Genomic DNA, 17,202 nt, shown 5'->3' on the forward strand with positions numbered 1-17,202 from the left:
ACAGAGTGACAGTAGTTATATGTGACAAAGAGAGGGGTTAAGCTACTATCAGCAATAGGGGACAAATGGTGGGGACATACAGAGGGCAATGAAGGCCAGCATGCAGTCCATAGGCCATGTGTTGCGGGAGAAGAGGAGCCAGATGGAACAGAGATTATGGACTGCCCCTGTAGTCAAAGTGCATCCACCAATGGTGGTTTGTAAACTTCAATATGAATGAAAATTATATACAGATGCTACTAAGTGCATGTAACTTCCAGTTCTTTGCTTCTGAGACATAATATGGGCTGATGCTGTTAGAAGATCTGGTATAGGGGATCCTACTTCAGTGCACAGGGTTAGTTTATATGACCTTCAAACATCTTTGAGACTCTACGGTTGTATCTATGATATGAACTAGTGAGCAACAGCTTCTTTTCAGGATTTTGAGATTGCATCCATTTAGTGCATTATGGATAAGATTGACATATGGCAATTATTTATTACAAAAATGTAATAAATAAATAAATTGACCGAGGATTTCCTAGTCATAAAAATGAAACTGGCTATAATAGGACAACATAAGAAATAACTCGGGACTTGATTTATTTATTTATTTTATTACATTTATATACCGCCCCACAGCCGAAGCTCTCTGGGCAGTTTACAACAAGATGACAAGATAGAATAAATAAACCATCATAAGAACCAAAGATCTAAGTCCTAGCTTCAAAGTCTTAATCAATGAATAACATCAAGGCTAGAGACAATAAAAATTGATGGAAGATGCCCCTATATGATCAGGGTAGCATCTCTTCTTTACAAATGGTCAATTCATACATTATAGGTTGGGTACATCACCTCTCTGATAGCTGTGTGTGCGTCACCCTCTTTTGACTTTTTTTAAATACCTGAGGTTATTACCTTGATACCTCTAGGAGTAACAGCTCTGATATGTGTTATGGAATCTCATCAGAGAGCAAAAGGTTGATTGATAAGGGGAGGGGCTTTTCTTGAAGAAAGAAAAGTTTGCTGACAAGGTAGGAGAAGAAAGCATTTTGTGAGGAATGGTATGATGGCATTCTAGCAGCAATAAAAGATCGGGAATGTGAGCTGAGAGCATTAGTAGAGAAACAGTCCAGTAGAAAATCATGCATGCCTGTTTCTTGCAAAGTATACTTTATAAAAAGAAGAGCTGAAGAGATTAATGGATCTCTTTATTCATTTTTAGAGGTCCCAGAAGCTTTCCTCTGTAGTGAGAGCTGAAAGCACAGCACCTAACTGTATAAACACATACAGAGAGAGAGAGAGAGAGAGAGAGAGATGAAAATACAGTGTTAGCATATTTGCAGTGAGCCTGTCTGTACATCTTTTCTGATGACATTTCAAAGGAATGCACATAACAATTGGAACCACATTTGAGACTTGAGTTGTCATCAATTAGTTCCAGACAGAATACTTTCGGGTCGCTTCTAGTTTAGAGTTCTTTACACTGTTTTTAAAGATTTTCACAGCAGTGACCATGATTCTAACCAGTTCTTATTACAATTATTTACTATGCCATCAATTAATGGACATATAGAACATTTAGCTATATGCAAAGAAATAGACTTCCATTGGTTGAGTTGTATTCATCTTCCTGGGATCTTTTGTAGGACAATTTTTGAACAAAGGATAATCTCTTTTTGTCCTACATTTTACATTTTTCTGTGCAAAGTTATAAATTATTACATTTTCATGAGAAAACAATAAGAGAATTTAAGAAGTGCCTGGACAGATCAGACCTAAAACTGTCTAGTCTAGCACTCCATGTCCAGCAGTGGGTAGGGAAATGGATGCTTTCCCTGTGGTCCATTCTTACCAAATTTCTCCCAAGTTGTTTTTTGCCCTGGGATAGAAGAATGGGCACTTTACCTTCCCCTACAAGTTGAACAGGTGTTTGGAGAGGGTGATTTTGAAAGGAAAAATATCCCCCATGGAAAGAGATGCCCTCCTCTGCAAATTTTCACTCTAGATCACTGTTTCCAACAACAAAAACGCCTTGGGGAAAATAGTCACACAACCAAGCATAATGAGTAGTTTGACCCCTTCCAGCTCTTAAAGGTTGCAAGGTAAGAATGATGCCGCATAAGATGCATCTTAAGACCACACAAAACACTTCTGGAAGGATATAAACCTTCTCTTTTGAACTTCTTTCTTTTTCTAATTGTTGGTCCACAGGGACACAGCTGAAAATTAGCTTAAATTCTAAAATGAGTTAAAAACTACTATTCCCAGAGTATTCTGGAAACTAGATACCATGCTTAAGCAGAAATATTAAATCAACATTTTTTTTAAAGCTTTAATGGTCACACAGTAAGTTGGGTGAGGAAATCATCTCTGAAGTGAATCAAGTGTATTGTGCAGATCTGTCTGGCAAAGCTTGTTTCATTTCCTCTTTATTATTATTTTAAAATATAGAAACACAGCTATAATCATTAGACATCTTTGAAGAATAGAGAGCCTTAAAGCTTTTTAAGTTGATAAAGCTGCAAAATTGAATGTAGAAGCCACATTCATACTACTTATATGGGTGAGCTGAGTGGTAATTAAAAGCAAATGATTGTTGGATATGTTAGGAATGCTAAAGCAAAAGAGAATTGGACTTATTCCAAATTCTTTACAGCAGTTTAGCTGCAGGATGATATATCAAAGGCCCAAAGTGAAAACTAGACAGATCTAAGCCAAGAGGCTAATTTGAATGAATTTCAAAAGGCCCAAAGTTTGTTCAAGCACATAGAAGAAAAAAGGAACACCCCCCATATCTTCTTTATGGTCACTTAAGTAAATATTGTTTAATAAAATTGCTACAATATTGTATATATTTTCAATAAATTCATAGCCTGAATAATATTCTAGTGGAGCTAGAATAGGGAATCCAAAGAAAGCCAATGGCTGCCTTTCAGTTGCTATCTCATTTGAAATATGTATTAACAAATATTAGGCGCAGAGGTTTGCATTGACACAATTGGTTTTGTGGTGGCTGGGAAATAGGATATGGTAACTGAATGTGCTGTGCAGTCCATGTGCAGTGGCATCCTGAAACAATTATTCCCTTTGGGAGCACCAGGAATTCATGGGCACAAGATAGACCACAGTTCAACAGTGGAGTGCTAGCCTATGTCTTTGGACTAATTTAGTGCCTTTTGGTTGCAACAATTCTTGCAAGGAATACAGCAAAACATTTGTAGTGTTCAGGAAGAAGGCATATTCTGTGCTTTAATTGTGAAAAGTTTCTACATGCAATCTACCTTTTTTTCTTGATTTCCTGTGGTCTACCATTGCATGTTTAAAATTACAAAACGTTATTAACACAGGCTGGGAAGCCATGGGAAGTAAGGGAAAGGAAAGGTATACTGCACAAGATTAAGTGAACCCACATCTGGTTTATACTTTCAAGGATCCATGCGACTGGGGTAGATAACTTTAATTCAGGGTATGTCTCCTCAAGCCTCACTACATAAATACTGAATCTGTGCGGTGTATAAAACACATCTCTCCCTTACAATTTGAGTTCACTCTTAGCCAACTGTGTACTTGAAGGAAAACATGAACTCTGTCTTGACATAACAGAAACAATAATGGAAATTTCTTCATTTCATAAACGAAATAATGAAATAATTCAGTTGTGGTCTTAAAAAAAAAACCTTAAACTGACATGTATTGATGAATAAAAATGATAAATACAGAATTGGCACATGCGTGCGCTAAGTTATTTGCCTTTCTCTTCTTTTTGGGAGGGCACCTGGCACTTGTGCTTCATGTTAAGTCAGTGCAAGTTTTTTATAATTCATAAATACGTCTGTAACCAGGGACAGGAATCTCCTCTAGAGCTGATATTAATTTGGTTTTGTACAGAAGCTAAAGACTAGGAAATGTATAATGAACTGAAGTTCAAATGTACAAGGTTTAGTCATGTAGGTCACTTCTGGGTTAAGACATCAGGTCACTCTTTAGTTTTGAAGTATCTTTCTATTTCTTTGTGTCACACACAATTTGTCACAAGTTGAGTAATCACACAATCCACTAAAGGATTTAGGGACAGCGTTTCGCTAATCATGACTTAAGTAGAAGATTGAAAAATAAAAATTAAGGTAAGAGAAAACCCGTGGGGCTAACTAAAAAGAGAAAGCAAAGGGGAAAGGAGCTCTTAAGAATCAATTCCTAGATAATGAAATAGAGTGTTCAGCCTAGTGCCAAGTTCTGTTCAACAAAAGAAGAACACTATGGTTCATTTACACTTATTTTACCATCGTATTAACAATCTCTCTTAACTGATTGCAACTTATTTACTGTTTAATATATTATTTATTTATTGTTTATTTATACTCCACCTTTCTACCAAAAATGGCATTCCAGGCAGCTTACAAAAATAATTTCAAATAGATTAAAACAATAAAACACTTTAAAATACAACAAAAATATAACAAAATAAGCATGGGATGAAAATAACTTATCAATAGATCAAACTGATAACTAAATCAAATACAGAAAAGAAAATTGTGAGAACTTTATTCTCACTTCCATCTACACAGCATCTTCTGGTTCAGCTTCTTAATTAATTTTTTGCAGGAACCTGTGATACTTTTTGTTAATGACAAATTTACAGTATGACATTGTAAATTAGTATTGCTTTAGTGCAATAGATGACAGATGTAGACATTCTACATCTCTAAAAGACTGTTCATCTCATTTCTCATATTTCACCCAACATGCCAGGATCTAAAATCAACATAAAAGCAACATTTTTGAAAAATGTTTTGCCTTCAAAGGGTCATAAAATCCTACTGAAGCAGACAAGTCAGACAGTTTCAGCTTTTTAGCTTACATTTCTTTGGACACAATGGTTTTAAAAGGACACTTAAAAGTTAAATGTTAAGATTTCTTGAGTCTCCCTGCTCTAGATTCTTTACTTTGGACTGCCAGAAAATGACACTCAAATACCATGCCTTTATGTCATTACTCTTAAATCTTCTATGAAGAATGTATATCATTATTAAGCTTGAGTTAACATTTGCATTTTTCAAAGTTACTTCCCTGGGAATTCCCTTATCCAAGTTAGCCTCATGTATGAGATCATAGGAAGCCTGCTAGTTATCACTTTGGCGAGGAAGAGATTCCAGCCATTCATTAAAGTGTTCTCTTGGGCTTGAGATATCTAGGCATTGGGGCACCGGAGTGGGAAATTGTATTAAATATGCCTAGACGTGTTTTTATATGACATCGGCACCACAGCAGCACAGTGAATAAATTCAGCCCTTTCTATTTATTTTTCAGCATTTTCAGATCCTTTTTGGAATTAAATTGCTTTCGTGTTTTCCTTTGGGCTCATTATGGGGAATCTTACTCAAAAGGTCTCGACACAGATTCAAGAGCTACCACATTAGGCCTTTAAAATCGAGTATAATAATCCTGACCTGACATGCCCTTCTCTGACATTAGTTGGCTGTGCCTGAAATTCAACAATTTTATGGGCTTAAGGGTTTGCTGCTAAGTACATCTTTTAAGGCTAACCAAAGTCAGCTGAAAATGAAACAGTACTCTTAGTCAATATATCTAATGTGCTAGAATGGCTTGTCCTTAACTCTGCAATACTCTCAGCCTTTCAATCAAAACAATTTCCAGTTCTTGGTCTATAAACTTCACCTGGCATAAATCAGTGCAGTTCCATTAAGGTTATTGGATTGAAGATTATTTACCCCAGATGAAAATCTAGACTTTTTAGTCTGAAGTGTGGCAGGCAAAAAGAGAATGAGGCAGGAGAAACAGAATTCCTGAAATAATGTTTACTTTAAGTTTATAAAGTGCTTTAAACAAAGGAATTTCAAAACATGTAGGTTCACTAAAGTTGGGGTAGGGAGTTATTGTCATTAACCAGGATAGTGTTAGGAATGAGAGCTGTCATGAATAAGCTCAGGTACGGGATGGGTGGAGGGGAGAATAAACATCTTGTGTGTCCATATATCCCTATTGTGCTAAATGAAAAGTGAAAATTAAAAGTAGTGGGGCCCAAGTGAGATATTCTAGAAAAATACAGTTACTCTGCATACAGTTTCTGGGTTGGTTTTTTATTTCTCTGTGGTGTCACTAAGGGAGGAAAGGGAACGATAAAGATCCAAGGGAGCAAAAAGGACAAGGAAGAACATCTGCACTTTTGTTCTGATTAGAAAAAGCTTGATTGTGTTTCTTACTGCCTTTATCATTTGGGAAAAGATCAATTTAGCATACTGTAGCTTTAGGTAAAGTTGCCATCGGAGTTACCACAATTAATAAGGCAAAGAGAATAACATTTTCTCAAACTCTATTTACATGCCAAAAGATTGATTACTTTATTTGTTTTTAATATTTGTTTTCAATTAAGGATTAATCAGTCAACTTAAAATCTTCATCCTGTGTACATTTTTGGTTCTTGGTTTAAGACAGGAGATTCTGGGAGTTAATAATGTATGACTTTAAAAACAAATAGTATACAAGGGAAAAGAATGGGTGGACTTTTAGGTTAATTAAGTGCAATGATAGGAAGATCAGTCATCTGAAATGCTCCAGCATATAAAATCTGTGTGATGGAACTATGAAGTGATTAATAAAGATGAGGACCCATGACAGGAAAGTAAGCAAGAGTATTCCAAGATGCTAAAGATAATGACTATCTTCAGACAATACAATAAGCAATGGTGGCTTAAATAGTCAACGGTTGGATACTTAACCCACCGTGGGTTATCATGTTGCGTGGAGGGAGGCTTTTTTAACACCACGGTTGGTTATTTGGCCAAAACAACCAAGGCAAATAACCAACGCTTTGCAGAGTTGGATGTTTGAACCAACGTTGGTTATCATGTTGTGTGGAGGGCACGGTTGGTTATTTCGTCAGCCACAAAATCGTAAGACAAGAGCTGTCAAAAGTAGCAGCTGCCACTCTAATCCAGCTGGCAGGATAGAATTTCAGTAGTAATAGCTGATGAGATACTAGCAGGAGGACTGAGGGGGGACGAGAGGGCGGGGAATGAGTGAGTCAACTCAGCTTGGACTAATAGTCAACAACGCTGACCCTAATCTTCACCATGGGTGATTATTATCACGTTGTGTGGGGAGTACCTTTTAGATAAACATATGTCGATTTGATTATTACCCCACCGTGGACTATTGTGTTGTCTGAATGCAACCAGAGCATTGGCTTTCACCCAAGAATACATATTACATGTCTATTTTGCTTAGTAGAACTTTATAGTATGGCATATTGTCCCATACATTCCCTGTCATTTCAGTGACAGGGAAGAAAATTCAAAGATGGTATTTTTGGTGTCATCAGAGGACAGACAATTTCACTTTACATATGCAAGGTTGTTTTACTAGAGAAATGTATGCTGCATCTCAGTCTGTTTTGGATGAAGTACCACATAAGAAAGGCAATTAACTTTACTTTATGTGGGGTACAGTGGGGTATCTTTCAGTTACTATTTAAACAGGTTACTTTGTCCTAGATAAAGAGCTCCTGTACAGGGGGGAAAAATCACTTTCCCATGGTGGAATTGTACAGCTGTTGTATATTTGGCCAGGAATTAAGGCTGCTTCATATATTTTTTTCTACATAGAAATCACTGTTGGAAAAAGCATATGTACCATGACCTGTGACAAATGCACATGCCTATTTTGTCTTGTGTTCACTCTGTGCATAGGAACCATCATTAATATATGGCCCACTATCTAGGGCTAGCCAAGACTTTCATTGCTTTAAGCAATTGTAGTTAAAAATCTGAAGAATTCCACAGTGGATGCTGAGGCACAATTATGGGTCATATAGTACTTCATTATAATTCTGCAAATATTGCCACCTCAAACAAATGCTTGGTTTGATCTTGCTATGTGGCGAGCCCTGTAACCATTCTCAAGCCACAGATGGTGCTTCTAGAAGGAAACCTCCTATTACATTGCCAGTCAAGAAACATTGTGCAACTATTCCATCTTTTGCTCCTTAACATTTTCTGAGGTGAGAAAAAAGATGAAAGAATCAATGGGGAAAATATGGGAGGGATACAAATGGAAGAAGATGACACCTGGAAACCTCTCACTATGTAAAATTCCATGAATGAGGCAGGTTGATTGCACAATAAGTCTTCAGTTGGATCCAGATTTAGGCATATGCAATTGGGCTGGTAGAAGCAGACTTCCCCACCATCTCCTCCCTGTAGCAACTCCTCCAGCCCCCTGAAAATGCTACACAGAGGGTTGCAGGCCCTTGCTGAATGGCATGAGTTGTGGTGTGTCTGTGGCAGAGGTGGGGGAATGAGGATCCCTGAAAATTGGGCAGAGGTATTTTCTGTGTGCAGAGCCGTTCCATCAATGGAAGGCAGATCCTGGATCCAAACCCTTGCCTGGAAGCACACATATGTTGGATCCAGCCTTTTTCTATAGTGTAGGAAGAGCTGGGGGGAAGCTAGTCCAACTCCATGCTTAAAAAGGAGAACTTTCTTAATTTGTGGTCCAAACAAATTTAGTTTATTGTATCTTAGCAAATTTCCATTATACACAATTATAGTGAAAAACCACTATATAAATGAAAACTCTACAAACGGTCCATCAAAAGTTGAATCATTTTCCATACAGCCTTTAAACTTTATAACATGCATCTGTAAAGCACTGACAAGGAATTTAGATGTTCTGAAAGATACATACTCCTCAGCATCAGACAATAGAAAACAAGCCTTTACAAGGGATGACCTATCTTCCAACGGTCTTAACAACGGATGAATGTATTTGGTTCTAACATAATTATAAATAGAGCATTCTAGCCGTACATGAGTAATATCTCCAATTGACACAGAACTGCAACAGTCAATCTGCCAATGGGGGATTTAATCTTGCCCGAGTGAAGGCTACCCTCATTTTAATATTTGGTAAATCTACCAGGTATTTTTGAAAAGATAAATACAAAAGAATAAAGGAGGTACAAAAGTTATTAGATTGGCAAGTCTTGATCTCAGCACCTGAGATTCCATCTCAGTATCCTTAAGCCTTTGGAGAAGTAATACTTTAGCTCTTATTATGTCCTTGAGTGAAAAGAAAAGAAAAGAGATAGAGAATCCCAAATTCTTGGCAGCCAGCTGCATTTGATACTTCCATGAATTTGGGCCCATCTCTTTCAAATTTGTGGTCCAAACCACTGTGCTCGACAAGTAGAAAGCAGGTGCATTGCAGCAAAGTACTTATAGAGCATGGGTTGCTCACAACTGTCTTTACCAGACATACACAGAAAAGAATTGATCACAAACCTGTGATTTAAAACTAAATGCACTTTGAAAAAGTCTTATAGAAGCTAGCACAAAAGTAAGCATCCTTAAATTGTAAAGCACTTCTTCATTAAATCTTATCAATATAGAACAAAACATAGCATTTCTCTCTCCGGTTCTTATTTCATACTATTTGCTTTTGGTTACTGGGATTATGGATACAGCTCATGGCAACTACTCCCTGTTAAAAAGCCCAGACTTGTCCTAATGTCTCTAAAACTAAAGTGGTATTGAAATAGGAAGTGGCTTGTAGAGGATTGAGCAGCAACGCTAGTATCACTGAAGAACAGTGTGTGTTCAGAGAAGTGATAGAACAAAGAATTATATTATGTGATTTATTCTTTCAAGAATTCAGTAGGATAGTAAATCATTCACTGGGGTAAATCAGCATGGTTACATTGAAGAGTGTTATTAATGTAACAGGGTGAAAGGCAAAACATTACAGATCTCCCCATATATCAAAAGTGTCTATTGGCAGTTGTGAGAAGGGGCTTCCTTTTCACATAGCACAGGCTTCTGCCATGCTCTAAAACTCTGCTGAACATGTTACAGCACACGGGCATGCTTGCACTATAGTGGCTATCACAGGAGCTAAGGTTGCATGCTAAGTTTTGGTCCTGGATAGGTACCTGCCTGTCATAAACCTATGCAGCATAAATGACATGCCTTGTCATCCTGACATGTTATCTCAAGTGCAAGAAATACAGTAGATTTCAGGACATAAATCTCTGGGAGCTTCCAGACTGGAGGCTTTTAGCACTATCAGTAATTGTTCCACACTTTGGTGCATATAATTTTGTGTGTGTGTGAACACTCCATTAACTATAATCTGTCCACACTAGTGGGCAAATATAACTGAGAGATAAAGTACCTTGTTTTAGCAGTTTATTTTGTAGCAATTTGTTTTAAATTTATTTCTATTGCTGATGCAATTATGTCCCTTTACTCATTCTCTCTCTCTCTCATACACACCCACACCTCTTCTTGGATCCAGTGTTAGACCTAGAATGTAGATAGCAGTAAAGGTGAAAATACATAATAAATCACAATGTTTGTTTTCCACAAATGCTAGCCAAATCTGCGGGTGGGGTGGGGAAAAGAAGCTTAACAAATGTGTTATTTTATTAAAAGGCTTGAAAGAAGACATGTGAGATAGCAAAAATGGGACACTTTTATATCTATTGACCATAGCCAGTCAAGAGAAGATGACAATTCTTACACTTTTGACACAAACGAAAAAATGTATCCCTTTTGTTTATTCTCAAGTATTAGCTATAGGCTGAGATCCATAGACATACTTTTATGTATGCTCAAGTGCTTGGACATGCCCAATGGGATTTTTAAAAAATAATAATAATCTATGCCATATTACAAATTGCTTTTGAAAGTCTCTTACTTCAATAAAAGATTTCCCCTACATCATGAAGGACTGTTGTTCAAACAAATGAAAGTTCACCCACCCCTTAGTCATGCAAAACTAGTTGTGTGGTACTTTGGTTCCTTGCCATGTTTAAGCACAGAACCCCTGATAAGGAAATATGACTTTCCAGCATTGTGAAATGGACATTGGCTCTGTGTCTTGCAAGGTTTGTTTTACAAGGTTTTCATTGGTTTTTATTTCAGAACCATGATCATTCGTGTATAGCCTGCAGGATCATCTATCGGTCAGATGAACACCACCCTCCAATTTTACCTCCAAAGGCTGATTTGACTATTGGATTACATGGAGAATGGGTGAGCCAGCGCTGTGAAGTACGTCCTGAAGTGCTCTTTCTCACCAGGCACTTCATCTTCCATGACAATAACAATACTTGGGAAGGCCACTACTATCATTACTCTGATCCAATCTGCAAGCACCCCACTTTCACTATTTATGCCAAGGGTCGTTACAGCAGAGGAGTACATTCGTCCAGAGTTATGGGTGGAACAGAATTTGTATTTAAAGGTAAGAATATGTACATTTTAATATGCTCTTGGCAAATTTTGCATTGTATCCATATTCCCAGATTAAAGAGGGAAGGCACAAGTTTGTTGGGTTAAAAGAGCAATAACTATATTTAAACTTACTTAAATTAAGGGATTTGCAACAGGCAAAGAGCCTGACATAAACAACTCCCCTCCCTCCAGTGTAGGTTCCCTACAGAATGTAACAGAGGAGCTTCCGTCATACCACCCCACACTTCTTTTGGGGCATGCTCCCCAGTGGCTAGCATTTTAGGAGTCCCCAGTGTTTTGGGGACAGTGAGCACATTTCAAAGTTGGAAAAAGTTTTATGGGCTCTCACACAAACTGGCTACCATCCTGGGTGTGGCCAGTCCAAAAAAAAAAATCCCATTTACCAGGAAGCAAGGTGTTGAGGCTAAAAGAAAAGTAACTTGTCCAAGAACCTGAATATGAGGCAGAGGTGGAGTCTGAGGTCCAAGACAACACCACTCATTTGAACCTATGTTAGAGAAACACACACAGGCAAAATAGCATCATGCATTTAAAAACAGAGAACGCATGCTGCGCGCGCGCATGTACACAATCCAAGCAAACATTGACACCCAGCCAAATTAGTCTAACAAACAAAACAGCTAACACCACATTTAAATGAAACAGGAAAAAAGCCCAGAAAAATACACACACACATCCCACCACTACCGTACTTTGGGGGCGGGGGGAGGAGCTGTGTTCAAAACGAAGTGGTGGGTTGCAGACTGCTGCCATTTTTATTTTCTAAGAATGCCTCTGAGGCCAATGTGGCATGCCCGCCCCCCAGTTTGTTTTAATGTTTTTACTCTTTTATAATGTTAAAGATCAGGAGGGACGGGGAGCCCGGCAGGCACCAAGGGCTCTCAGAAATAAAGTAATCAAAGAAAAAGAAAGAAAGAAAGCATATGGCAACCATAAAATGAAATGTGGCTGTGCCTAAAGGGCAGCGCAGGGAGTGTACGTTATTAAATGGAGAGGAGGGCACCAAACCCCTGCAGAGCTGCTAAACAAAGAGCCTTCAGGCTGCCTTTTCTGTCATGATGTGACCATGATGAAATTTAAAATGTAGGCCTTGTCTGACACTTACATAAAGGCAGTCCTACTTCAGGGCCAATTGCCTGGCATCCCAACCCTAAGACTGAGAAACTACATTCATAACTGTAAAATATAAGATTGCATGTGCTAGGGAACCTGGATTTTTTTAGCGTTTGTTTAATTTTTTCATACAAATTAATTAAATCATGCCACCCAAACTTGAAACAGGGCAACTGGTTTGTTTGAAATTCCCTTTGTGGAGGCCTCTTCAGTTCAGTTGTAAGTCAAAACGAAAATGATTTAAATTACTTTTAAATTAAATCTAGTCAGTCTTTTCAGGATCAGGAGAGCCTGTCTGATATAAATCATGGTTGTTTCTTTAAAGCGCTGAAGTTTATGGATTATCCACTCTTCAAGATGTTGTGCATATGAAGCCTTAAAAGTGAGGATAATATATGATGATAATGGAACTGACATTTGCTGAGGTTTTTGGTTTCCATTTGGAACTGGTTACTTCATTAGCTTTGTGAGCAAGTATATGTTAAAAGACATAACTTTATATCTCGACTATAGAAAAATGTTTAAATGAAATTTGAGTGCAGTTTTATAGCATCCTCTCTTATACTCTCATGAAAACCAACTTGGTTTTATTTGCAGGCTTGCCTGGGGCAGGGTGATTGTGAAACAGAAACTGTTTAATCCCTGACTTTCCTACTTAGAAATCAGTCCCTTTTTTGGGTGGAACATTCTTTTTCTCCCTCTTTGAAGGCTAATTATGTGTAAGCCTGACTCAATGTTAGTTAATTTGCTGAGTATGCTCATAGCACAGAAGTTGAAATTCTTTTTAAATTAGGTGTTAGGGTTGAGTACTTCACCAATTCAAGAATAATTGGCCAATTAAGTCAAACATTATCAAAGTATTGGCCCCAAACAATTAGCTATAACACAACACTTAGATTTGTTAACATGTTTAACTTTTGGGGGGGTTGAAATTAAGTTTCATAACATTTAGCTGTAGTTCCATGCATGCATCCCAGGCTGGATGAGGAACCTTACACATAAGTTGGCGCACTAGATGCCAGAGCTACGTGTACAGAGCAGTAACCACATTGATCAGTTGTCTGGAAGGGGAGAAATGGATTTAGTCCCATTTGGTCCTCCTTCCTGCTGATCAGGTGACTGGTATGATTTCTGCTTTTCTAACAGAGCTTTATACACACAGCTCCAACAGCTGTGCATGCACAGTTACGGCCAAATAACACATTACATTAATCACACTTTTTTAAAAGCTTGCTTCATGCTGCCTCTTTTATTCTGAAGGACAAGCAACCATGGGACTTTGATCTGGCGCTGCACTTCTAGTGCAGATTGCAGGCCTGTACTTGTTTCCCACCCAAAAAGTCCCCCACCAAGCTACTATTTACCATCTCACCCTCCCAAAAATTGTTTTAGGGGGATCATTCAAGCAATGGTCTACTTGGCTGGGAAGTACTGCCCTCACTCTCAAGTAGCTTAGGGGTGGAGCATATGCTTTGCACGCTGAAGGTCTCAAGTTCAATTTCTGGTATCTCCAGGTAGGGTTGGGAAAACTCCTGCCTGAAACCCTGGAGAGCGGCTGCCAGTCATCGTACTGGGCTTGACTCAGTAATGGTATGATTCCATATAAGGCAATTTCCTATGTTCCTAAGTTAGGTTTGTTTGATTTCACCACATTTACTCCATGGTCCCTGATTGACTGGAACCACACAAGGAAGAACAGTAGAAAGAGAAATGAACAGCAACATATAAACAGAAGTTTGAGCAATGACAAAATCATTACTTCAAAACAAATTAATTGTCCCTTTGTTCTTCTTTGCAGTGAATCATATGAAAGTTACACCGATGGACATAGCTACAGCCTCTCTACTGAATGTCTTCAATGGAAATGAGTGTGGAGCAGAAGGATCATGGCAAGTTGGGGTGCAGCAAGATGTTACTCACACCAATGGCTGCATTGCTTTGGGGATCCGTCTGCCTCACACAGAGTACGAAATCTTTAAAATGGAGCAGGATGCCAAGGGGAGATACTTGCTGTATAATGGTCAGAGACCTAGTGATGGATCCAGCCCAGACAGACCAGAAAAGAGAGCCACCTCCTACCAAATGCCCTTAATTCAGTGCACTTCTTCAGCCCCCAGAGCAGATGGAACATTAGAAGAAAATAAACTAGGATGGTACAGTAGTGGAGCACCAACAAGGAATTTCTATGCATTTCTTTGGGCTGTGATACTGGGTGGTTGCACTGTGGCACATTTGGGCATCCTCAGCTAGAAGTATATTTTGAAATGATTCAATAATCAGAGCAGCAGAGGACTTGGGATACAATGGAATGTGGGAGGGAAAGGCATTTTTCAGACAGAAAAAGACATTTATTTTCTTGATGCACTTGGATGCCTGAGAACTGTTGTTCATTTCCTCTTTCCCTCTCGTTGAATCATGAACAGCACTCACTTGTTTCTGCTTTGAACTTCATCCAGTCTGTTCCATGGCCTGACATGACTGCACAACAATAATTGCACTTTAAGACTGCAGTTTCTTTTCTTCCTTGTTTTTAAAACTCTACTGGGATGAACTAAAATATCTTATACAACCTTTCTTCTGCCAACTTTGCTGTTGCAGTCCATCCTACTCATAAAATCAGTTTCTGCTTTAAATTTAACTATCAGGAATTATGTTTTTATCATGTTGTGTCAATTCTGGTAAATTGCATCATTTTTATGCTACAGTGTGTACATATGTATATACCAAAAAACCAACCAAGGATGTAACTAAATACACTTTTATAGAATTTACATAAAATATTAAATGATCTCTGGAGTCAAGAATCATGAATGGAAAAATCTCAAGTTAAACCTGCAAAGATAAATCATTTTATATATAGGTTTTGAATTTAAGAATAATCAAAGATTAAAAGTGTTATGTGACACCAACATTCTCTTATTGCTGCTTAAGGCACAATCATTTTCTGGAGTTCACCAATTGGTTATAATCAAGACATTAAGAAAAGGAGAAGAAATGCAAAGAGAGAGAGAGAGAGAAGAAAACAGTAAGATTTCTCTAATATCCAGGCAGTAAGAGCCAAGGTTTCTTGTTCTACATTTTCATATAAAGGTCAGGCAAATAGAATGCCTGGCATATGCAATGTACTTATCTTGAATCACACTTTATTAGGCTGTGCAATTCAATTCAATGAAGCAGCAGTCAGGGCTAATTCTATATTCATAAATGTCTATTTTTACAAGATAGATCTTAAAAACCCACAATAAGTTGTGATAAAGAATAGAATTTTACAGTGAGTCAGTTGTCAGCCAAATTACAAAATTTCTTTGGCTCAGCAACATGGAGTAATGAAAGAGTAAATGACATGTCCTTCTTTCCTGGGACTGGGACAGGGTATCTTAGGTGTGTTTTTTTGGTTTTTTTTTTAAGACTCACAGTAGACTTTTCACCTAATGCCACAGTGACAAGACTGGGATATATAGAATAAAAAAATAACCTATCCAAATTGTTCTTTTATTTAAATCCAGCAGTTTCAAAGCTGAATTATTATTTTCACGTGTGGGCATTTACATGTATGCATTAGTGCATTGACACATACATAAGTTATCATGCAGCAGCTTCAAACCAAGGTATGGAAAATAGTAGTGGAATATTTCCCATGCATGACCAAGCCACCAAAGTTGGGCAGGCCCATTAATATAATGGAAAGCACTCTCACCTCCTAAGGTCATTCTATGGAGTAAAAACATGCCAGGTGAAACACCAGGTAAAAAACAATGCAGCTATCATGATCTCCATTTTTCGATTAAAGGGCTAAAACGAAAGTGATTTGGGCCGTTTCATATATTCTTCAGTTTGACGATGTAGAAGTCATATTTGATTTTGATTTTTTTTTTTTAGATAAAAAAGTGAAAATGAAGTAATGTAGCTAAGTTTGTTTCATAAGAAAAGCCCTGCTGGAACAGGCTAAAAGCCTATCTAGTCCAGCATTCTGTTCCGATAGTGGCCAATCAGAACTTATGGAAAGCTCACAATCAGACATGATGGCAATAGCACCCTCCTACTAATACTCCCTAGCAACCAGCATAGAAAAGCAGACATCCTTAGATACTAGAGGTAATATATAACCATCATGACTAGTAGCCATTGATAAGCATACATTGTTTAATCCCTGTCCAAGTTGGCAGATATCACTACATCCTATGATAGCAAATTCCATAGATAATGTGCTGTGTGAAGAATTATTTCCTTTTATCTATCTTGAAACTCCCACGATTCTGCTTCATTGGATGACCCAGGGTTCTAATATCACAGAGAAAGAAAAACATCTTTCTCAACACTTTGCATAATTGTATACATTTCTACATGCCCATCACCAATCTTGCTTACCTTTTTTCTAAGCCAAATAGCCCCAAATACTCGAACTTTTCCTCATAAAGAAGTTGCTCCAGGACCTTGGTAATTCTTGTTGCCATTTTCTGAATCTTTTCCAGCCCTTCAATATCCTTTTTGAGATTTGGTGCCCAGAAGTATGGTTGCATCATAAATTTGTATGAAGATATTACAATATTGGCAGTTTTATTTTCAGTTCCTTTCCCAATAATCCTCAACGTGGAATTTGCCTTTTTCACAACAGCCGTATGCTGGGCTTTCCTTCAGCTATCTACCACATCCCCAAGGTCCCTGTCCTGGTCAGTTATTGCCAGCTCAGGCCACATCAGCATACATGCAAAGTTAGGATTGTTTGCCCCAATACTCTTCACTTCATACTTGTTTGTATTAAACTCCATTCCCCCAGTTTGGCGATCCTTATTGTTTTAATCACCTTAAATAATTTGATGTAGTCAGC

At 37.9% G+C, this 17,202-nt stretch overlaps 1 protein-coding gene across 3 annotated transcripts in view; it reads left to right on the forward strand.

Moving 5' to 3' along the window:
• The window catches only part of APCDD1 (APC down-regulated 1), a 73,654-nt gene extending 58,463 nt beyond the window's left edge, over positions 1-15,191 (forward strand). For 2 of the 3 annotated variants that reach the window (XM_063129814.1, XM_063129813.1), the window contains exons 4-5: positions 10,929-11,250; positions 14,173-15,190. In XM_063129814.1, coding sequence (XP_062985884.1) covers positions 10,929-11,250; positions 14,173-14,624 — 774 coding nt within the window. In that variant the 3' untranslated portion in view covers positions 14,625-15,190. Of the gene's footprint in view, positions 1-10,928; positions 11,251-14,172 lie in introns of all 3 variants that reach the window. The other variant, XM_063129812.1, reaches the window with a different exon arrangement.
• Positions 15,192-17,202: the final 2,011 nt, after the last annotated feature.

The sequence above is a fragment of the Elgaria multicarinata genome, chromosome 7 (assembly GCF_023053635.1).
Source record: "Elgaria multicarinata webbii isolate HBS135686 ecotype San Diego chromosome 7, rElgMul1.1.pri, whole genome shotgun sequence".
NCBI classification, from domain to species: Eukaryota; Metazoa; Chordata; class Lepidosauria; order Squamata; family Anguidae; genus Elgaria; species Elgaria multicarinata.